We start from the raw sequence: 23,784 nt of genomic DNA, 5'->3' as shown, positions 1-23,784 counted from the left end.
TACAATCCAGGAGGCCTATGGGTTTGAACTCCAATTCGCCGCCGTGGACTAAGTGAAAATTTGCTGCGTCTATACTTCGGGCCATACAAAATTCTTCGCCGCGTGGGGCAACTGGATTATGAAGTCAATCCCGGGGGTACGACAGCATCAAACGGCGACGCGCGCAGCCAAACATTGTACATGTTGTTCGTCTAAAGCCTTATTACGCGCATTAAAGAATCCGTGGTGCTTATATTTTGTATATGTTGCTTGTTAAGCTGCTTTTTTTTAATTTGAAACATCGGGGCAATGTTGTTTAAGGAGGGAGTAATGCCGCGAAACCTTCAAAACTATATCTGCTCTTTGTTTTTTAGCAGCCGCCGCAATGCGGCCTTATCACTCTGATTCTGGCTGACGTATCAGTTCTGTATCCTTTGTTTGTTAATGCTCGATGTCACGAGACGCAACTTTATCAGTTTCGTTGTTGTGCAAGATGCGCCGATATTTGTCTCGAATATTCCGATCTCTGGCCTATGTTTCTGCGATGTAGCATTTTTGCGATGTAGCATTTTGTGACGATATCTAGATTGTTCTGAGCAGCCTTTAAATTGAGCGTAGACGAGTACGACGGGCATTCATGGTTCTACGATCGACGTGCACTTTTGTTGCTATCGCCGCCGCCGAGTTGCTTAGCTCTTTTGCGGGCGCAAGTCTTTTGTTGTGTACGGGCTTGCCACCACTCCGTGACAATGTGAAAGGAGAGGCCCGAGTTGGCAGCTCCTGCGTCATATCAGTGCGCGTCCGTGACAGGTACCAGCGACGCCCAGCTTGCGCATGCTCACTTTTTCACTTAGAACGCCGGCAAAGCCAGCGGCACATCTTCTCGAGGCATTATCGGTGTTAAAGGAATACGCTCACTCACACTTGCGGTCTACATTCACGAACTAAACAAAGTTCTTACAATGTGTGACATTCTGCAGTCAGGTAACCGTCCATGCCTAAAGCCATTCTAATCTAGTGGAAAAGTGTATCAATAGATGCTTGCATGAGCCACCATGTGAGCCATCCATCTGCTTTACTTCGTACATTTTCCTTGAAAACATACGCTCATCTTAGAAGGTATTGTGCAAGGCCGCAAGAAAGATTTCAGCCATACAGGAAACTTGAAGATACTTCTGTCACGGAGATAGCGCTTTCTTGTGTTGAACGTTGCGCATTTCACCATCGCAGTCGATTGCACAGAATACAGGTTTATTCCATAACTGCAACATTTACCAACAGCAGTGGAAAGCGGCCATGCAAGGAAATGTTTCGTGCGGTTCGAGGTGCATGAACAACACAAGTTAGGCGCTCCAAATCGAATTTTATTTCTTCTCAGCAGTGAAATAATATGAAACCTCATAGCACTTGCCGCTTTATAGCGCACAATCATTATCCACATTGAAAACACACGATTTAGTTCGTGCCTCTCTGCCAGCGATGAGATAACTTCAAGGCCAGCATGCCTATCTTGCTGTTCAATCACAGGGATATTACTACCAGTCAACATTATGGAAACAGTCTCACAGGCGCTGCAGTGCTGTCAAATTATTAACAAAGTACGGCCCGCGTGGTCTTCTTTTAGAACAAACATACGCTTGCGATATACAAACAGTTTTAAGCCACGTCATTCGCACTTTGCTTTCGTCACGCTAGCTATTCAAATAACATCCACTGCTTCGGCAGTTCTGCTCACTATCGTGTTTCTATCTATTAGCCCCGGGATACTGGTGAAAGCGTTCAACGCAGCTGGTATTCGGCACTGTAATATAAGTCGACATAATAAAAAAGGAAATCTGGAGAATCTATCTATTAGCCCCGGGATACTGGTGAAAGCGTTCAACGCAGCTGGTATTCGGCACTGTAATATAAGTCGACATAATAAAAAAGGAAATCTGGAGAATCTATCTATTAGCCCCGGGATACTGGTGAAAGCGTTCAACGCAGCTGGTATTCGGCACTGTAATATAAGTCGACATAATAAAAAAGGAAATCTGGAGAATCTATCTATTAGCCCCGGGATACTGGTGAAAGCGTTCAACGCAGCTGGTATTCGGCACTGTAATATAAGTCGACATAATAAAAAAGGAAATCTGGAGAAAACCTGAGACACACTGGGACAAAACAGCGTTTCAAGAATAAGACGCTTTCCTAAACGGACAGTGTGTCAATAGCAAAGCGGCACGTTAAAACCAAGAAACATTGTATTATGTAACATGAAGTACGTTGGGTCAGTTTACCACCGAAATGCCCACATATGTTATGCTACCCCACTGTTATACAAGACATACCCCAAAATGAGCCTACAGGTCTACTGAACCAAATACAGTCCTAAAGATGATCACATTAAAGTCTTATAGAAATACCAAGTAACAACACTCGAGGCGCGAACAAACATATGACACCTCAAGAGCGGGGTGAGTGGCACATAACACAGTTCTGTGAACGGAGCACAGGAAATATGATACAAGCATGGGAAGGGAAGAGAGGGCGGAACCCTGTGGAACGAGAACGCCTGAAGGTCATCTAAAGAAAGTGCACTTTTTCTTAGGGTTCATGTCGGAACCTTCTGGGCACTTGAAGGCTTTAGCGAAAGGCGCGAAGTTCGCCATCGCCTTGTTGCAGTCCCCGCCGTAGAGGTTATCAGCCTCCGTCTTTGCGCAGCTGAAGAGGCAGGCGGTGATGAAGAATGTCTTCTCCTCTGTCAATTCCTGTCAAAGATGGAGCGATTCCGAACAATTGAGGGTGCCTCATATATTTTGGAGGCTCAATTTTTAACACATTTTTAGTCTCCTTATCTTGTGTTCCAGTCAGCTCGACCTTACTATGCAGAATTTTAATTCTTTAACAGTGTCAGTTATCGCAAGGTTTGACATAGGAATACAAATATATATTAGTAGACTTAAATAGGTGACCTCTACAATAGCAAAAATAGCAAACCTCACAAACAGGCAGCCTCCCGCAGCAGTTAACATGTCATTTAAAAAACAATGGGCGAGTAATGCGGCAATCGGCATGCGAATTTTCATCGTCCTGCGATAGTCTCAGGTTAGGAACTTAAAGCATAAGTCTTAATGAGACCAATCGTTTGACTCCCTCCGGAACACTATGTAACCAACCATTGGACCATAAAGAGCACACAAATGTCCGCCGTATTCACTGCTTCTAGGTAAAAAGGTTGCCGGTGCGACTCTAACCTAGAGTTTAGAATTTCTCTAAATTAACAAACGAAGATGCTTCACCGCAGCATATTACTCAACAGGCGGCACCAGCCTAGTGTCACCCCTCCAGCGTTCCCTCACTGCGCAATCCTCCACTTTCTCATCTTCTGGTTTCGCGTGTCTTTCATTTGTTGCGTTCCTCCTCTCTAAACCACTAAGAATCCTCCAATTTTCATTCACGCCCTCCTCTTGCGCTCACTCCTCTTCCAATTTCAATATAGCCTTTTTTCCTCACAGTAACTACCCGCGAATACTTTTAGTAACACTAGGCTGCGAGATGTAATTTCTTTAGCCCATTATAACCTTCTTCTTCGATGGTAGCCAGTCGACGTCTGGATTCCTTTCGTGGCATACACATTCTGGATGCGCATTACTTTATTCTGGCCATAACCAAAATCAACGGTTGCCTTTTATGCTCTCGTCTTCCCTCTTCACTCAATATGAGAGGAATTTCAATATCTCTGCTTTGCCACCTACTAGATATCACGAAAAGTATGTGGTGCTTCGCTCTTTTTCTGCCGCAGCAATATCAGGAACAAGTACCGTAACGTGCTATCATTAGAGAGAAGATCGCGAGGAAAGCTTAGTGTAAGAGACGTCTCTGCAACTCTGCCTTAGGGCACTCCGGGAGAAAATGACGGTCTGGCAAGAGGTAACTGGTAGGCGACATGGACGGCACTGACAGGCCAACGGATTGCATGACGTCACAAGATGACATCACATACCAGCGGCTGTAAAAATGGGCAGATACAGTGGGAGGATGAAATGACAATCAAGTTGACCGGGAGATTTGCACCCTGAGTCGCATTTCACTCCTATACTGCCCAGGCTCGTTCACACGGCTTGATTAAAGGCCATTGTGTCTATATGGGGCGGGTTTTTCGCATAATGTGCAAATGGGGTCCAGCGTGCAACACCGTGCCTAGTCTGCACGTGGACGTATTCCGATGTTGAAAAGTCGTAGAGAAGGAACTATGGTTCATTTCGGATAACAACATCTTAGTTCTTACTGTGCATGCCCAATAGAAACAAATTTTGCTTCAGCTTTACAACCTTCACTGGCGTGTGAGTCGGCTACCACAGGAACCATGCGGACCAGCTACAGATTTCCAATAACACTGGCTGAATCTTTTGCAATATGCTGATGTAAAGAAGGTTGCAGGCATGTTTGTACTGGGGGGTTTTTGAACTGTTTACAGGTTGTTATTTTAAATCCACTGTAAGTTGCGCGACAGTGTCTGCACGGGTCAAATTTAGAGCAAGGCGGAAATTTTTTGCATGAAAAAGCTCCTTAAATAATCAAATAAGCAACTAAACTTCATAAATTAACTTATTTGTTTTCCTTAGTGTGACCAAATATATTACGACTATTAAACCCGTCAACATGAAATCCGTGTAGAGCCTTTAAATTGCCTTGGTCGGCAATATCAAAAAGCACTGTGCAAAGTTTAAAGGTTAGGCTCAGTTCACAAGCCGAGCCAACGTTTCGTAAGTCCACTTGTAGACAATGTTGCCTCGGCTCGCGAACTGAATCACCATTTGTTCAGTGCGTTTTCATACTGTGTAGCCGTCATCTATGTCTCTTTCTACGGTCTATCGCAAATACAGATCGAAATACGTAACGCCAGAAATTAGCTTTTTTTTTCTTCGGGTCACACATCTGGTATTATGCGACGCACAATTTAAAAAGCCGTCGCGTTGTCTCTTGAATGCCTTAGAAGCGGTGCCCATGGTTTAGGCGACAATAAAACGCCTTATGATGCTATGTTTAAAATGTATACATTGGCAGAAGCAAGCTTCCCGAGCTAAAAAGACCTATTTTTAACGTTAAATGTCTCTAGTACATTGGGGACCAATACAGAGAATGTAAAAACTTAACTGAGCGTTTATGTTTACGACGAATGGGACATTTCAGGAACGGAGGATTTGGGATTCGGGCTTCCCGCCGTTGCCTTTTTCTCGGCCACCTCTGATTCCCGCGGTAGTCTCCTCTATTCCTTTCTGCTGCCTGAAGATGCGTAGAGGTATGCTGAACAGTTGACTGTCCTTCAGCAACAGCTCCGTCCCGGTGTCCCACTAGACTTTTTCCTTAGCGCCTTTGGTCGAGAGAGGACCCTCCGATATATTGCAAGGTGCATACGCTACGTTCTTGTCCAGCGGCGTTTGTCCGTGTAGACCTTTCTACACTTACCTTAAAACGTAGCTCGAGCCTTTCTATCGTATCCTAGCGATTCCTGACAGGCATACCTAGCTCACCACCCTCTCCAAAGATGCTGCCCTACGGTTTCCGTGAGACATATCGCAGCATGACACAGGGTGCCTGCGGAGCGCAATCCTGGTAACTTTGTGCACGCACCAGAACCTTGCTCCTCGCAACCTCACGACACGCGGTGACCGTATTGTTGGAGGACTATGTTCATTAAACGTCTTTTTATGAGCTTAGAGGATTGTTTCACGGCAGCGGATTTCTCTCCTCCCTATAAAAGGTTGAACGCACTGCCGTTTTTGTGTGATCGTGGTGACAGCTGATCGGGACTGGATATGCGCGACGCTCCAACCCGTGGTGGTTGATGACCCCAGCTCTCAGAGAAACTATGCCTTCAACATACTCCGACGCCCTTACCCTATACAAGCAGATTTTTTTACTCGTTATCAGGAAGTTTACTTTATAGAGCCCTCGGTTAGAGCATAGAAGAATGGGGGATCGATTCCTGGTGTGAACACAATTGACTTGTTTTTCATTGATTGTTGAAATATTGTTACGGGGAGATTCAATCTATAGAATCATTTTAAAAGGCAGCAAGAAAACTATAACAATAAAAAAAACACCGGCAACGCGATGCTGCTCGTCAACTTCCTTCCCTGCCAGCGGGTTATGCACTGCCCTAGTCACCCTTGCCGGTCATGACATCCCAGTTTTGTTCACCGCCCTCAACCAGTGCCCTCACAATGCGATCCTCGGCCTTGAATTTTTAACGGCCCACGCTGGCCTTATCGACTGCTCCAGCGGCCTTCTTCGTTTGGACCTACATGTCTGCTCAGAACATCCTCCATCTACACTCCGCCTTCGCTCTGTCGAGTTCGCTCGCCTGCCCACTGATCTGCTACCTACCTCTGTCACCTTTCCCGCCTGTGCCTGACGGTGGCTATGTTACTTGCCCTATCACCGAGGTATTTCTTGACCGTAACGTCGTTCTTCCTCATCTCATCGTACGCGTTACACAGAACAGCACCTACCTTCCTATCCTGAACTTCAGTCTGTCACCCCAAGTTCTCCCCGAAGGAATATCCCTTGCTACCTTGTCCCCTCTCACAGACTGCACCATTCGTGCCCTCACTCCTGGCCCACTCAGTCCTTCCAACACCCGTACTACCCACCACAATTACCGACCCTATTTCCGCAATGATTGCCTCTGAACTCAGCCCCGAACACGCTCAGGACCTGCACAATCTTTTGTTATCCTTCTCCGACATTTTTGACTTTGTTGCCGGTTCTCTGGGCCAAACATCAGTGGTGACTCACCGCATTGACACCGGGGATGCAAAACCTGTACATAGGAGGCCTTATCGTGTGTCCGTTTCTGAGCACCAAGTCATCCAGCAGGAGGTCGACAAGATGTTGGACAACGATATCATCGAACCTTCGAACAGCCCCTGGGCATCTCCTGTCGTGCTCGTTAGAAAGAAAAACAGTTGGCGCTTTTGCGTCGACTATTGGTCAAGAAAACAACCTGACCATAGCGAATACTCATTTTCAACAGCCCAAGAGGCGCCTGTACACATGGACTTCACCGGACGGTCTGTACAGGAATCAGATCGATTATATTCTTTGCCGGCAGAGATGGAGAAGCGCTACACAAGCAGTAAAAACAAGGCCTGGGGCCGATTGTGGCACCGATCATCAGCTTCTTGACTAGAAGGACTTTCAGGTATGATCTGGATCAAATTCCATTAGAATATGCTGTGGAAGTGAGGAATCGATTTCAAGAATTAGATCTGGAAGACAGAGAGCCCGAAGAGATGTGGACAGATGTTCGTGATATAATACAAGAAGTTGCTACTAAGGTAGTTCCAAAACAAAAGAAATGCAAGAAAGCAAACTGGTTATCTGAAGAGGCTTTGCAAATTGCTGAGGAAAGGAGGATGGCAAAAGTTATGGGGGAAAGAGAAAGATACAAGGTTCTCAATGCGGATTTTCAGAAAATACCAAGGAGAGATAAGAATGCCTTCCTGAACATACAGTGCCAAGCAGTTGAGGACAACAGCCAATTAAGGAACACTGGAGCTCTGTATAAGACAATCAAAGATATCAAAGGAAGCTTCTGTGCTAAGCTGGGCGTGATAAAGGACAAACAAGGCAAGGACCTCACTGAAGCCTCAGAGATAAAGAAGTGGTGGCAGGAATACACAGAAGAACTGTACAAGAAGGACCCGAATGTGCAAACCCAACATAAGACGGTTGTAATTACTGATCTCGAGCCGGGCATTCTGAAGAGTGAAGTTGAATGGGCCTTAGCCAGCCTTGCTAAGAACAAAGCTAGCGGAATTGATGGCATTCCAGCTGAGTTGCTTCAAAACCTCAAACATGACACTGTTAACATTCTGCATACATTATGTCAGAAGATTTGGACAACCCTGCAGTGGCCACAGGATTGGAGGAGGTCAGTTTATATCCCCATTCCAAAGAAAGGCAGTGCCAAAGATTGTTCCAACTACCGCACGATCGCGCTTATTTCGCATGCTAGCAAGGTGATGTTGAAAATCCTCCAAGGTAGGCTGCAGCAGTATGTGGAACGGGAGCTTCCGGACGTGCAAGCTGGGTTTCGCAAGGGCAGAGGAACTAGAGACCAAATTGCTAACCTTCGCTGGATCATGGAAAAAGCAAGAGAGTTCCAGAAACCCATCTACTTCTGCTTTATTGATTATGCGAAAGCGTTTGACTGCGTAGATCACAGCAGATTGTGGCAAGCTCTCCAAGAGGTGGGAGTTCCAATTCACCTCATCTGTCTCCACAGGAACCTGTATGAAGGGCAAGAGGCCACAGTCAGAGCTGGGCATGGTCTTACTGATTGGTTTCCGATCGAGAAAGGAGTGAGGCAAGGCTGCATACTGTCGCCCTGCCTATTTAACCTATATGCAGAGTGCATCATGACGAAGTCCGGTCTGGACGAGTCTTCAGCTGGAGTGAAGATTGCTGGAAAACATATCAACAACTTTAGATATGCGGATGATACCACTTTAATGGCAGAAAGTGAAGTGGAACTCAAGAGACTTCTGATCCGCGTACAAGAAGAGAGTGAGAAGTTTGGACTTAAACTGAACATTAAAAAGACAAAGATCATGGCGTCTTGCCCTATCAAGTCCTGGAGCATCAATGGACAAGAAGTGGAAGCTGTGACAGATTTTCGGTTTTTGGGCTTCAAGATTACCTCGGAAGGAGACTTCAGCCATGAAATTAGGAGACGCCTGCTTCTGGGAAAGAGAGCAATGGTTAGCCTTGACCGCCTAATAAAGAGCAGAGACATTAGCCTGCCAACCAAGATCCGTATAACTCGTGCTATGGTCTTTCCAGTTGTGATGTATGGATGCGAGAGTTGGACTGTGAAAAAGGCTGACCGCCGAAGAATTGACGCGTTTGAATTGTGGTGCTGGAGACGACTCTTGAGAGTTCCTTGGACTGCCAGAAGATCAAATCAGTCGATATTGTCGACCATAAACCCTGACTGCTCATTGGAGGGTCAAATTTTAAAGTTAAAGCTCAGCTACTTTGGTCATCTGATGAGAAGAGAGGAGTCGCTGGAGAAAGATTTGATGTTGGGAAAGGTTGAGGGTCGCCGGAGAAGGGGTAGGCAGCGAACGCGTTGCTTAGATGGCATCCTCGAGGCACTGCAGATGAAGTTATGTGATGTTAGGAAGATAGTGAGAGACCGAAAAGCGTGGCGTGATATGGTCCATAGGGTCACGAAGAGTCGGACACGACTGAACGCCTAAACTGAACTGATTGGCATCTGAACAAGATTACAAGGAAAGATGTTTACCCGCTGCCACGAATAGACGATGCCTTGGACTGTTTACATGGAGCCCGCTACGTTTCCTCCATGGACCTTCGTAGCGGCTACTGGCAGATCTCTGTCGACGAACAAGATCGCGAGAAGACAGCTTTTGTCACACCCGATGGAGTTTACCAATTTATGGTTATGCCTTTTGGACTTTGCAACGTCCCCGCTACGTTTGAACGAATGATGGATTCGCGGCTTCAAATCTGCGACTTGTCTATGTTACTTGGATGACGTGATTGTCTTCTCGCCCTCGTTCGAAAGCCATCTTCGTCGCCTTTCTTCCATCTTGGCAATTTTCCGCCGTGCCGGACTTCAACTGAACTCAAAGAAGTGCAGTTTTGGTCACCGCGGACTTAAAGTGCCTGGCCATTTGGTGAATGCCACCGGCGTGCAACTCGATCCTGACAAAGTTCGCGCTGTCACTGCTTTTCCATCTCGCCGTTTCCTCCGTGATGTCCGCAGCTTTATAGGACTGTGTTCTTATTTTCGCCGGTTCGTCCCAAACTTTGCCGCTGTTGCTCGTCCTCTCACCAATCTGCTGAAGAAAGGCGTTCCTTTCTGGGACTAGAGCAGGCTAACGGATTCTCCACCCTCATCGCGTTACTTACCAATCCTCCTGTGTTGGCCCATTTCAACCCGTCTGCCCCGACGGAACTTCGCACCGACGCCAGTGGCCACGGGATTGGTGCTATTCTTGCACAGCGACAACGCGGCCAACACTGCGTGATTGCCTACGCCAGTCGTCTCCTGTCATCAGCGGAACAGAACTATTCTATTACGGAACGGGAGTGCCTGGCTCTCGTTTGGCCCGTTGCAAAATTCAGACCCCACTTGTTTGGCCGACCCTTCACTGTAATTACTGATCACCGCGCCTTATGTTGGCTCTCTTCCCTCAAAAATCCTGCTGACCGCCTCGGCCGCTGGGCATTGCGCTTGCAGGAGTATACCTTTTCTGTTGTATACAAATCCGGTCGGCTACACCAGGATGCAGACTGTGTGTCTCGTTATCGCGTCCATCCCCCTTCCTCTACTGACCATGAGTCGGACCCTTGTGTCTTCTCTATATCGGACTTTTCCCACATAGCCGATGAACAGCGCTTGGACCCAACCCTCAGTTCTCTTATCGACCGCCTCCGCACACACAGCCATGACTCTTCCCTCGCCCTGTTCTTCCTTCATGGGAATATGCTATACCGCCGCAACAGGCGACCTGATAGCGCTGAGCACTTGCTGGTCGTTCCCCAACACCTATGCTCAGCCGTTCTCGAACAAATGCACGACGCCCCTACAGCTAGTCATCTTGGCCTCTCAGGCACATACGACCGCGTCCGCCGGCGTTTCTTCTGGCCTGGACTTTACCGCTCTGTCCAACGTTATGCAGGCGCTTGCGACCTCTGTCAACGGCGGAAGAAATCCCCTGTGCTACCACCTGGACACCTGCAGCCGACTGCTATCCCGACTGAGCCATTTTCTCGTGTTGGCCTTGACCTCATAGGGCCCTTCCCCGAGTCCTTGTCAGGAAACAAATGAGTCGCTGTGGCCACCGATTATACCACGCGGTACGTGGTCACTCGCGCCATTCCAACCAGCTGCGCCGCAGACGTTGCTGACTTCCTTTTGTACGACGGCATACTTCACCATGCAGCGGTGGCGTAGCGGTAGAACATCCGCCTCGCATGCAAGAGGACCGGGGCTCAAATCCCGGTGCCGCGCAATTCTCCACCGGATGACAAAAAAAAAAATCCGCGTGTCGATGGAATTGCATATACAGGTTTGGGGTGCGACCTGATGCCGGTGAACACCTCCGGCAACGCACTCCCTCACCAGAACAGGAGTTGGCCACCCTGGTGCAGTAATTGGCCACAACCTCCTATGATAAGCTCCATAAAACCCCGGCCCTCAGTCACCAGCGGCTGCGGAACAACTGACCACGGCGGCGGTCAGACCTGTGACGCAGCAGGGGGTGCTAAGAAAGCCTGGCTCCGCTGGACAGGCCGCCATTGGAAACTGACCCTGGCAACGTTTAATGCTAGAACCCTTGCTAGTGAAGCTAGTTTAGCAGTGCTGTTAGAGGAACTAGAGGGCATGAAATGGGATGTCATAGGGCTTAGTGAGGTTAGGAGGCCGAATGAGGCATATACTGTATTGAAGGATGGGCATGTACTGTGTTATCGAGGTTTACCAGAAAGGCGACAACTAGGGGTAGGTTTTCTTGTCAATAAGTATATAGCGGGTAATATAGATGAATTCTATAGCATTAATGAGAGGGTTGCAGGCATCGTAATTAGGCTTAATAAGCGGTATAAACTGAAGGTTGTACAGGCCTATGCACCTACATGTAGTTATGATGACCAGGCAGTTGAAAGCTTCTATGAAGATGTAGAATCGGCAATGCGAAAAGTAAAGACGCAGTATACTGTACTAATGGGCGACTTCAATGCCAAGGTAGGGAAAAAACAGGCAGGAGACAAGGCAGTAGGTGACTATGGCATTGGTTCTAGGAATAGCAGGGGGGAGTTACTAGTTGAGTTTGCAGAGCGCAATAACTTACGAATCATGAATACCTTCTTCAGCAAACGGAAGAACCGGAAATGGACATGGAAAAGTCCTAACGGAGAGACTAAAAATGAAATCGACTTCATAATGTGTTCAACCCCCGCCATTGTGCAGGATGTAGAGGTAATCGGGAAAGTTCGATGTAGTGACCATAGGATGGTGAGGTCCCGAATTAGCCTAAATCTGAAGAAGGAACGCAATAGATTAGTAAGAAAGAAACCCATCAACGAATTAGCGGTGAGGGGGAGGGCAGAAGAGTTCAGAATCTCGCTACAGAATAGGTTTTCAGCTCTAACTGAGGATGGCGACATTACCCTAGAGGCAATGAACAATAATTTCAGAGATATCATTACTGAGTGCGCAGTAGAAGTAGTCGGTAGGATAGTTAAAGAGGATACCGGTAAGCTGTCTAAGGAGACGAAAGATTTGATTAAGAAACGGCAGAGTATGAAAGCTTCCAATCCAACAGACCAGATCGAATTGGCCGAGATATCAAAGCTAATCAATAAGCGCAAGGTGGCCGATATAAGGAAGTATAACATGGAGAAAATTGAGCATGCTATAAAGAACGGGGGAAGCCTTAAAGCGGTAAAGAAGAAATTGGGCATAGGCAAAAACCAGATGTATGGGATAAGGGACAAGGCGGGCAACGTCATCACTAATATGGACAAGATAGTCAAAGTAGCCGAGGAGTTCTATACAGATCTCTACAGTAGCCAAAGTAGTCAGGACCATAGTGAGATTGGCGGTACGGAAAAACAGTCAGACGTTCCACCAGTGACGAAGGACGAGGTCAAGAAAGCACTAGAAACTATGAAAAGGGGGAAATCAGCTGGAGAGGATCAGATAACTACAGATTTGCTGAAGGACGGGGGGGATATCGTGCTAGAAAAACTGGCCACCATGTATACGCAGTGCCTGGTGTCATCGACGGTACCGGAAGCATGGAAGAATGCAAACATTATCCTCATTCACAAGAAAGGGGACTCTAAGGACCTTAAAAATTACAGACCAATCAGCTTACTGTCTGTTACGTATAAGGTATTTACTAAGGTAATCGCCAATAGAATCAGGACAACCTTAGACTGCAATCAAGCAAAGGATCAAGCAGGGTTTCGGAAACGGTACTCTACTATCGATCATATCCATACCATCAATCAGGTGATAGAAAAATGCTCGGAATATAACCAGCCCTTATACATAGCATTCATTGATTACGAAAAAGCATTTGACTCAGTTGAAACCTCGGCGGTGATGCAGGCATTGCGAAATCAGGGGGTAGACGAGCCGTACGTGAAAGTGCTGGAAGATATATATAGTGGCTGCACAGCAACCATAGTTCTACATAAAGAAAGCAATAAAATTCCCATAAAGAAAGGTGTTAGGCAAGGAGACACAATCTCCCCAGTACTATTCACAGCTTGTTTAGAGGAAGTATTTAGAGACTTGGAATGGGAGCAGTTAGGGATAAGGGTAGATGGAGAATACCTCAGTAATCTGCGATTTGCTGATGACATTGCCTTGCTAAGCAACTCGGGGGATGAACTGCAAATAATGATTGATGACCTAGACAGAAAAAGTAGAATGGTAGGCTTGAAAATCAATATGCAGAAGACTAAGGTAATGTTCAACAGCCTCGGGAAGGAACAGCAGTTTACATTAGGTAGCGAAATACTGGAAATAGTAGGCGAATATGTCTACTTAGGACAGGTAGTAACCGCAGATCCAGACCATGAAAAGGAAATATCAAGAAGAATAAGATTGGGATGGAGCGCATTTGGCAAGCACTCGCAGATTATGACTAGCAGCTTACCGGTATCGCTCAAGAGGAAAGTGTACAACAGTTGCATCTTGCCTGTACTCACCTATGGGGCTGAAACGTGGAGGCTAACCAAGAGAGTTCTACTTAAGTTGAGGACAACCCAGAGGGCTATGGAACGAAAAATGGTAGGGGTAACATTAAGAGATAGAAAGCGTGCAGAGTGGGTCAGAGAAATAACTCAAGTTAATGACATTCTAGTGGAAATTAAGAAGAAGAAATGGACATGGGCAGGACATGTAGTGCGAAGAGAGGATAACCGATGGTCGCTGAGGGTAACAATCTGGATTCCAAGGGAAGGAAAGCGTAGCAGGGGGAGGCAGAAAGTTAGGTGGGCGGATGAGATTAAGAAGTTCGCAGGGGTCAAGTGGATGCAGCTAGCACAGAACCGGGTTAAGTGGAGAAATATGGGAGAGGCCTTCGCCCTGCAGTGGGTATAATCAGGCTGATGATGATGATGATGATGATGATACTTCACCATGGTGCTCCCCGTCAACTACTTACCGACCGTGGCCGCTGTTTGCTTTCCCGAGTTGTTGAAGAAATACTTCGTTCTTGCTCCGTTCGGCACAAGTTCACCACTGCGTATCACCCTCAGACGAACTGCCTTACGGAGCGTATTAACCGCACACTCACCGACATGCTCGCAATGTACGTATCCGAGCCATCGCGACTAGGATATTAGTCTGCCATTTGTCACCTTTGCATATAGCTCTTCGCGTCATGACACTGCTGGGTACTCTCCATTCTATCTTCTCTTCGGAAGAGACCCCTTACTGCCCTTCGACGCTTTGGTTCCCGCCGCTGGCCCTGTCACAACCTATGCCCGCGATACCATCGCCCGAGCCGACGCTGCTCGCCAGATTGCTCGTCACAATCTCACCATCTCTCAAGAAGCTCAAAAACGCCGCTACGACGCTCACCTTCACGATGTGCACTATCCTCCCGGATCTCTGGTGTTGCTCTGGCTTCCGTGCCGTCGTGTGGAGTTGTGTCAAAAACTTCTGCCCCACTACACAGGTCCTTACCGTGTACTACGCCCAGTGACCGACGCGACCTATGAGATTGCACCGCTCCACCCAAAGTCACTGACTGCTACACCCACTTCCGAAATCGTACATGTCGCCCGCCTCACGCCATATTACTCCCCCTCCACACCGCACGCCTAATACGCACTGGGACGTTGCCTTTTGCCGAGATGGGTAGTGTTACCGGGAAACGCGGGGCCAAAGTGATGTACTCACTGACAAAGACGACGACCGAGGAACGCGGGCACGACGAAGCGTTGAGAAAGAGGACGACTCTGACAGAGGGAGTACTGCACGGCTACAGAAGTCTTAGCGTCGAGTTCAACCCTCGCAGTGCCGTTACATTAAGTACATCCCCGTAACAATATCATTTTGACTTTAGTCAGCCCTTCAAGGTTAGGCTGTCGCGGCGTGATTCAATCTAGAGAATCATTTTAAAAGGCAGCAAGAAAACTATAACAATAAAACAACACCGGCAACGCGATGCTGCTTGTCAACTTTTTTCTTCGATGGAATTACAGAGTACTGCCACATCGTTCACCAGAAACCTTCACGAGCCACTTTCTGCTTCTAGCATTTTCACCGTCTTTCCAGTACACTCTGAGGCTGGTGCCAGATTTCTCCGACAGAGCCCAGCGGAAGATCTTTGTCGCTCAAGTTGGCATGTTTAATCGTTCCCGAGGCCGCTAACCTGCGTACTGATATCTTTTTTTCCTTGTTTTGTGCCATTCGAGTGATCGGAATTCGTTTTTTTTTCACCTTGATAACCACGGAAACATTACCCGTGATGCATTGCAAAGAAGCTTCCTGCGGTGCGCTATTTCAATGGCGTGAGCCACAATATTAAAAGATGGATAAAGAAAATGTATTATGATCATTCTAGTGGCTCCAAACAGGTTAGAAAACATGTGTGAGCATGTGAATGGTCAGGAAATCAAGTACATTCTGGAAATCGTGCACCAAAGATATTGCTCGAAGTGCATTCAGGACATTGCTTATCAGGTTTCCCTGTTGCGTGGGAAGCATATAGCACGGACAGGATGATGTGTCAACAATTGAACAAGAGAGCACTGATCAGCAATAAATCGGAACACTGTAACGAACCTCTCGAATACCGCTAAATTAGCGCGAACCGGAAGAGATGCTACTGCGTTTACAATTTCTCGTCTAAGATAAAAAAGGCTGCCTTGTATTCGATTCCATGCAATAATAATTTCGTAGCCGTAAAAACATATACGGCGACAGAGAATTAAAGCGACGGTAGGTCTTCCTCAGCTTCCCACCATAATGTGCCGATATTGTAAAACAGCAAACACAGGCTGACTTGAAGATTTTTTAGGCTTGGCCTACCAAGGCTTCTTGTGGCTAGTGTACCAGCACACCGGCTTTGTAGTTACCGTATATAGGACTCCCCCTGCATATCAGCAGGCTTATGGCATGAACAAGAATGTGCTAGAATTTAGAGCGAAAACAAATTGTCACTTTAACATCATCCTTTTCAACGTCTATCTACGGTGTTGTTGTGCTCTCTTATGTCGTTTACAATGATGCTTGAAGAATGAACACCGCAATTAGGACACGCTTAAGTAGAGCTCAATTGAATTATCTTCGAAAACAACTTTTCTTTGAGTATCAAAGAAAATAATATTTATTCCCACAATAAATGCACTCAACCCTCGGTCGTCTCGCGCATCCTTTCAGATTAGGATCTTGTTGAATAATGATATATTATTCAAATTTACAGGCTGGATATCGCTTTGGGTGACACTTCGGTGAATCATCACTAGCATACCTCCGATAGCTGAGTGTCGTTCTCGTCACTGTGCCGTTTGAAAGCGGCGTATGCCACCTCCAAGGCAGGCACTTCAGGAAAGACGCTGGAATCGACGCTGGTCAGACAGCCAAGAACGCGTGCCTTGTAGCGATGCTTCACCGTCTCGGTGAGCCAAGATGACACTATCTTTCCTTTAGGGTCAACCTGTCCACGAAAAAGCAATGGTTAATAGTTCGTCAACGCTAAGTGGTTGCAAACTGGACTAAAGGTGCAAACCCGGAATGCTCTCATTCTAACCTCAAATGTACTGATCTCAATTAAAAACTACATGGTTGGTTTAGTTTGTGGGGTTTAACATCCCTAAGCGACTCAAGCTATCAGAGACGCCGTAGTGGAGGACTCCGAAAGTTTCGACCACCTGGGGTTCTTTAACGTGCACACTAGAAATTATTCTGTTAGATATAGCGCAAACACGCAGCGCCCATATCTCACTCGCATGAAAGGGTTTGAGCAACACGCAGTGTCCAGCAATTCCTAAAGAGACGTGAAATAGGCAGAATTTACCTTAGGATCTCACATCGGTCTTAGAGGTCATGATGTTGCCTTGGCCCTTCAACCAATGCACTTTACATCTTTTTCATGATCATAGCAAGAGTCGCTGTTAACAGCAGCGAAGTCTGAGTGTCTGCTCCATCGTGGCTTTCAAATGCTGATCTGAGATGCACATATTTCTCGGAACAGCTCTACCATGGCAGTACTGTGGTTAGTGGACTCGACTGCTGTGGCCAAGGATGCAGGTTCTAATCCCGGCTGCGGCGGCACTTTTCGATGGAGGCAAAAAGCATGGTGCCCATGTGTGGTACTATGCCAGTCCAAGTTGAAGAAGACCAGGTGGCCGACATTTTCGGAGCCCTCAACTGCGGCATCTCATAGCTTGAGTCGCTTTTAGGCGTTAAACCCCACTAAGAAAACCAAACCAATTTCTCGTACATATATCAACATCATCAGGAGCAGCAACCCAGCAGTGCCAACTGCAGGTCAATATTGTCGCCTATACGCCACCTGCGCTCCAGTTTGCTCCGCACTTCTAGAACCCCCTATTGGCCTCCGGGCCACTCGATTAGTGGCATGATTACGGCTACCGCTAGTGCAGGTGCGGACGGGCAGCTAAATTGCCTTCAAACCGTAAGGATCCTGGTTCTTTTATAAAATATCGACTACGATTCTCTCGAATAAGGCTACTCTTTATTCGGTTCCATTAAAAAATAATTTTGTCCCAGTACCAAAATAAGCCAAAAGACCTTCAAGATTCATGCAGATGGGCAAATACGGGAGATCGTTCTGCATCTTGTTTTTGCTCATCACGTTTCTCAGTGTGGTTGTGCCTTTCTTACCGTCCTTGTAAAGAAGTTTGTTTGCTTATATTATTTGATGAATGGGATGAATACAAAAGAAGTCACGGGCGCTTTGCAGAGCACAACTTCAGCAGTGCAAGCCAAAACAGATAACCATAAGCCGATTAGAAATACCTGCAGCGTTTCGCCGGTTTCCTGCATCACAAAATGACCGTGCCTGTGACGTAGGGTAATACCTCCATTCTAAACTGAGAATGCGGTCTGAAGTTGGCGAATTTCATCTTCGCACGAAATTCAGCTCCGCGTTCGGAACTCACACTTCTGAGCGTAGCTGGCGCTCAGCATAGGCCATTGAGCTAGTAGTAGTCAAAGTGAACAACAGAGCGTGAAGGCTGACATACGTGTCTATTTTTAGCTGGACTGTTGCGACCACCTGGATGGCAACCCGACAACCAATTCGTAAGCGAAGCGCAGCATTTGTACTTTGTGGAAAGTTCTAGGAGAGAAGTAATACAATAGTGGACCTACGTTGCCAATGCTTCCACCCGTCATCTGCCACAACACCCCTAATGAGGCCCCAAGAATTTTCAGAACCAAAGTATGTGCGCCACGCTTGAAAGCAACGCCTCGGCTTCGCTTTCTGCTTGTCTTGTATATACAGGGTGTTTCATCTAAGATTTTACCTATTTTTTAAAAATAGGAAAATTAAGTTTTATTGGCGATTCTTTTTTTTAGCTGTTGTATTAAAAGTAGAGAAAAACCAGGAGACTTAAAGGGTACTAATTAGCTTAAAATTAGCTTAAAAAGATTAACTAATTACCTTTTTCTTTATACCAGCTAGAAGCTACTTTTAAATTGCAACAGTGAGCTACCGGCGTGAGAATGCCAAATGGTATTTTAAACGACAAGAAACGTGCATTTCTTAAGGACTGCAGCACTGGCAGTTCTGGCCACTTTCGACGCACGAAAACGAAACCTAGCAGACGAAGCGCGGAATTGTACGCGCCCACGAGTGACGCAGTGGTGACGTCGCCGGGCGAATCAAGCCGTCTGAAGGCGGCAGCTGCAGCTCGTGAAATACTCATCTGGCGCTGCGTCATCACATCCAGTGGTGCGATATCTGTGCATCTACTGCTTTTCATTTTATTTCACCCTCTGGGAGCCAAAGCTTGTAGTCAAGAGGGAGGGCTGATTTGCCCATACCATCAGCGCTACGCCCGCACCATGACAAGCTTCGCCCGCAATGCGTTGGTGATATCTCACGATCCTACCAGACCATGACGCTGCTCCAGGCGCGTATTTCGCGGGCGGCAGCGGCCGCCTCCAGACGGCTGGTTTCTGTCGGTGACGTCACGGCTGCGTCACTCATGGGCGTGCATAAGTGCGCGCCTCGACTGCTAGGTTTCGTTTTCGTGCGTCGAAAGCGACCAGAATTGCCAGCGCTGCAGTCCTTAAGAAATGCGCGTTTCTTGTCGTTTAAAATACTATTTGGCGTTCTCACACCGGTAGCTCACTGTTGCAATTTGAAAGCAGCTCCTAGCTGGTATAAATAAGAAGTTAATTAGGTAATCTTAGCTAATTAATAAGCTAATTAGTACCCTTTAAGGCTCCTGATTTTTCTCTACTCTTAATACAACAGCTAAAAGAAGAACCGACAATAAAACTTAAGTTTCCTATTTTTAAAATATAGGTAAAATCTTAGATGAAACACCCGGTGTATATATATATATATATATATATATATATATATATATATTGTGAGCCTTCTGTGGACCTTCTTTCATTTGTACATGCCATCATCATCGTCCCGCGGCGCCGGCTCCGGCGCGTGCCTGGGTTCGTGATCGGATTAAAACGCTAGACAAGGCTTCGCTGTCCTTGCCGACACGACCTCGCCGTCTTGACCTAGCCTTCTTCCACAAGTGGTGGAGGTGAGAATTGATATCCTTGCTGTTTTGTGCCCTGCCTCTCGCTGGAGCTACGTTCCGGTCGCTGTTTACCGCCTGCCACCATCGTTATGTCTACCGAGAGCACCCACGAATCGGCAGGACCCTCTACCTCGGCTGCACCACCCCCTCCGACTGTGCCCACACGACAACGCGACCCGCCGCTGTTCGCTGGTCGTCGCGACGAAGACGTCGATTACTGACTGGACACCTATGAACGCTGCAGTAACTACAACCGGTGGGACGATTGCCCAGAATCCTTCTACTATTGACGCCCTTATTGCGACTTGCCAACGCATCGACCAGCTGCAGTCCTCCCGATTGCAGCCCGGCATTGCTACTGGCCCGACCTATCATGACCTGGATCTACGGGCACTGATTCGAGCCATCATTCGGGAGGAGCTCCAACCCCTCAAGCCTGTCTGTCAACACGGGTGCGATTTCTTCCGTGCCTTCTAATGACGCCGGTCTCCGCAACATCATTAAAGATGAGCTGGCAACAGTTACGCGACCTATGGCGTCCGACACTCCTGCACCCCGCCCAGCATCGACTTACGCGCACGTCGCAGCATCACCCCCTCCTTTTGTTCCGCCGTCCCAACTGGCATCGCCCTACAACCACATCAACGCCGTGACGACGGCTCAGCCTACGCCACCCTATTACGCACCCTGGCGCCCCTCTCGCCCAGTGTGCTACTACTGTGGAATACGAGGACATATATCCCGCTTCTGCCGTCGACGTATTCAGAACGAGCGGCGTGGTTATGTCGCCTTCGAAAGTGACGTACCCTCATATTATCAGCGACGACCTATTTCTGGCCCACCTCGAAGGTCATCCCCACCTCCAGAATCCTCGTCTGAGCCTCGTGGAACCCATGCATCCCGACGTCGGTCCCTATCCCCATACCGCCGCTCAGTTTCCTCTCTCTGACCCGCAACAACTCTCCCTGTCCGCCACCCGGAAAACTAAGCGTTGCAGTTTCCGGAGGTCAAACTGCAGTCTGCGAACTTACCAAAAGACCTCCAGATCGCCCGTATAATGTGATTTCTGTTTTCGCTGAAGGATTACCGGTCGAAGCATTGATTGATACAGGGGCTGCAATTTCTGTCATTCACGCTGATTTGTGCTACCGTTTGCGAAAAGTTACGACACCATATGATGGGCCTGAACTCCGTGGAGCCAATGACGTCTCTTTGCGCCCTTTAGCAAAGTGCACCGTACAAGTTGTTATTGACGGCGTCCGCCATCGTGTGCAGTTTGCTGTGCTCTCACCATTTGCGCATCTGATGATTTTTGGATGGGATTTTTTGTCAACCGCTTCGGCGTTAATTTCTTGTGGCGACCGTGTTATCCATATGACAGACAGCGATTTTTCATCTGAAGTTTCTGAACGAGATCATCCCCTCGTTGCCGCTGCTGATACTGTTCTGCCTCCTCAGTGCGAAAAACTGCTTACCGTTGTTTCTGACCACATCGCTGACGGGGACGTACTCATCGCACCATCTTATCGTCATCTTGCTCGCGGCATCGCCTTCCCGTCTAGTCTTGTGAGGTTCTGCAATGGCTCAGCGACAGTAGCGGCCACTAACACTTCACGTGAATCCCTTGTGCTCCGAAAAGGAACTTCTCTCCCATGCATGGTGGATGTTCAACCTTTGTCCTTGATGGTGCTCACCGCCCCTCAGCCTCAGCACCGTGTTTCGACAGACGTCTCTCTTTCTGTTCTCACAAAGACTATTATCCTAACCTCACGCCGAACCAACGCCAAGAACTGCTGACATTGCTTCGACAACACCAAGCCATTTTTGATGCCGCTTCCCCACCACTGCGACGGACTAGTGTTGCGCACCATCGCATCATTACTGAAGGTAACTCTATCGTTCGCCGACGGCCTTATCGGGTTTCGCTCTCAGAACGAAAAGTAATTGAAGAAAATGTAAATGACATGCTCCACCGCAATATAATTCGTCCACCGACAAGTCCATGGTCCTCCCCAGTAGTGTTAGTTAAAAAAAAGGACGGCTCGGTACGCTTTTGTGTTGATTACCGCGCACTCAACAAAATTACCCGCAAAGATGTATACCCAATGCCAAGAATTGATGACGCCCTTGACTCTCTCCAATTCGGCGAATATTTTTCGACTTTGGACCTCCGCTCAGGTAATTGGCAAATACCTATGCACGAGGACGATAAAGAAAAAAACGCTTTCGCAACTCCAGATGGCCTTTACGAATTTAATGTTATGCCTTTCGGACTTTGTAACGCACCAGCGAGATTTGAAAGGATGATCGATACTGTGCTTCGTGGCCTAAAATGGAGAACCTGTTTATGTTACTTGGATGACATTGTCATCTTTTCGTCAATTTTACCGACCATCTCACGTGCCTGAAGGTGGTCCTCACGTGTCTCGCCTCAGCGGGCCTTCAGCTCAACACCAAGAAGCGCCACTTTGCACAGAAGGAAATTAAAATATTGGGAGATCTAGTAAGCCATGAAGGCATTCGTTCAGACCGTGAAAAAATCATCGCGGTCTTGAAATTTGCTCGTCCACAACGGACTACAGAATTCCGCAGTTTTCTCGGCCTGGCGTCTTATTTCCGGCGTTTTATAAAGCATTTTGCAAGTATTGCTGCTCCACTTCATCAACTACTTAAAGCACGCAGCCCTTTCCTGTGGACTGAACAGTGCGAAGCTGCTTTTAATAACCTGAAGCACGCCCTCACATCAGACCCTGTTCTTGGCCACTTCAGTGATAGCGCTCCAACCATCCTGCACACTGATGGCAGTGGTCTCGGTCTTGGCGCTGTACTTCTGCAGCGCGATGCAACTTCGCGTGAGAAAGTGATTGCCTTCGCCAGTCGGACTATGACTCCAGCTGAGAAAAACTACACTATTACCGAGCAGGAGTGCCTTGCCGTCATCTGGGCTGTCCAAAAGTTTCGCCCTTACCTATACGGTCGTCACTTCACAGTTGTGACCGATCATCATGCTCTTTGCTGGTTGTCTTCGCTCAAACATTTGACAGGCCGACTTGGCCGTTGGATTCTACGCCTGCAAGAATACAATTTCGACGTCACTTATAAATCGGATCGCCAACACCAAGACGCCGACGCTCTTTCTCGCTGTCCACTTTCGGAATCGGCTGGCTGTTTTTATTCCCAATGCATTTCCACCTATGACCACAGCCGACCATCTCTTTCCCCGACTTATATCACAACAGTTTCATTTGACGACTCTGAGAAGAAACACGCTCTCCGCTCACAGCAATTAGTTGATGCCTACTGCCATCCCATCATCGACCGCCTTATTGGCGCTTCGGACCCACCCAATGCTCGGCTTCGCCGACAACTTCGCAATTTCAAGCTCGAAGATGTCATCCTACTCCGCTTCGTGTATTTCCCAGATGGAACTCGCTGGATCCCAGTCGTGCCGCGTGTGCTTCGCCCACGTATACTGGCGGCTCTCCACGATGACGCTACTGCATGTCAACTTGGTGTTGACAAAACCTACGACCACGTGAAAAAACGATTCTTTTGGCCTGGCCTATCTTCCAGCGTTGCCAAATACGTCGCATCTTGCCCTCTATGCCAACGTCGCAATCGGCCGACTTCTTCACCCGCTGGCCTTCTACAACCTGTTCCCTGTCCCGCCACGCCATTCGACGTAGTCGGCATCGATTTATATGGTCGCCTACCTCTCTCCGAGGGGGGTAACCATTGGATTTTAACAGCTGTCGACCACCTTACACGCTACGCTGAGACAGCACCTGTACCGACCGGTTCCGCTCAAGAAGTAGCAAATTTCTTTTTGCGATCAATTGTATTGCGTCATGGCGCTCCTCGGGTGCTCCTAAGTGACCGCGGAACGGCCTTCTTATCGACAGTCGTTGCCGAAGTTCTTTACGCGTCATCCACCTTTCATAAGACAACCTCGAGCTACCATCCATAGACTAACGGGCTGACTGAGCGATTTCACCGCACCTTATCGGATATGATCTCCATGTACAT

At 47.6% G+C, this 23,784-nt stretch overlaps 1 protein-coding gene across 1 annotated transcript in view; it reads right to left on the bottom strand.

Moving 5' to 3' along the window:
- Positions 1–2,525: 2,525 nt before the first annotated feature.
- Positions 2,526–23,784, bottom strand: part of LOC146177420 (neprilysin-2-like) — a 48,817-nt gene continuing 27,558 nt past the window's right edge. Inside the window, exons 5-6 of the mRNA XM_084581556.1 lie at positions 16,494–16,679; positions 2,526–2,729 (exon numbers count right to left, since the gene is read on the bottom strand). Of these exons, the coding sequence (XP_084437682.1) occupies positions 2,541–2,729; positions 16,494–16,679 (375 nt within the window). The 3' untranslated portion in view covers positions 2,526–2,540. The remainder of the gene's footprint in view (positions 2,730–16,493; positions 16,680–23,784) is intronic.

Source organism: Amblyomma maculatum, chromosome 10, assembly GCF_055883805.1.
Source record: "Amblyomma maculatum isolate TAMU_Amacu chromosome 10, ASM5588380v1, whole genome shotgun sequence".
NCBI classification, from domain to species: domain Eukaryota; kingdom Metazoa; phylum Arthropoda; class Arachnida; order Ixodida; family Ixodidae; genus Amblyomma; species Amblyomma maculatum.
The sequence above is the reverse complement of the archived record's forward strand: the minus strand, read 5'-3'. Positions and strand labels throughout refer to the sequence as shown.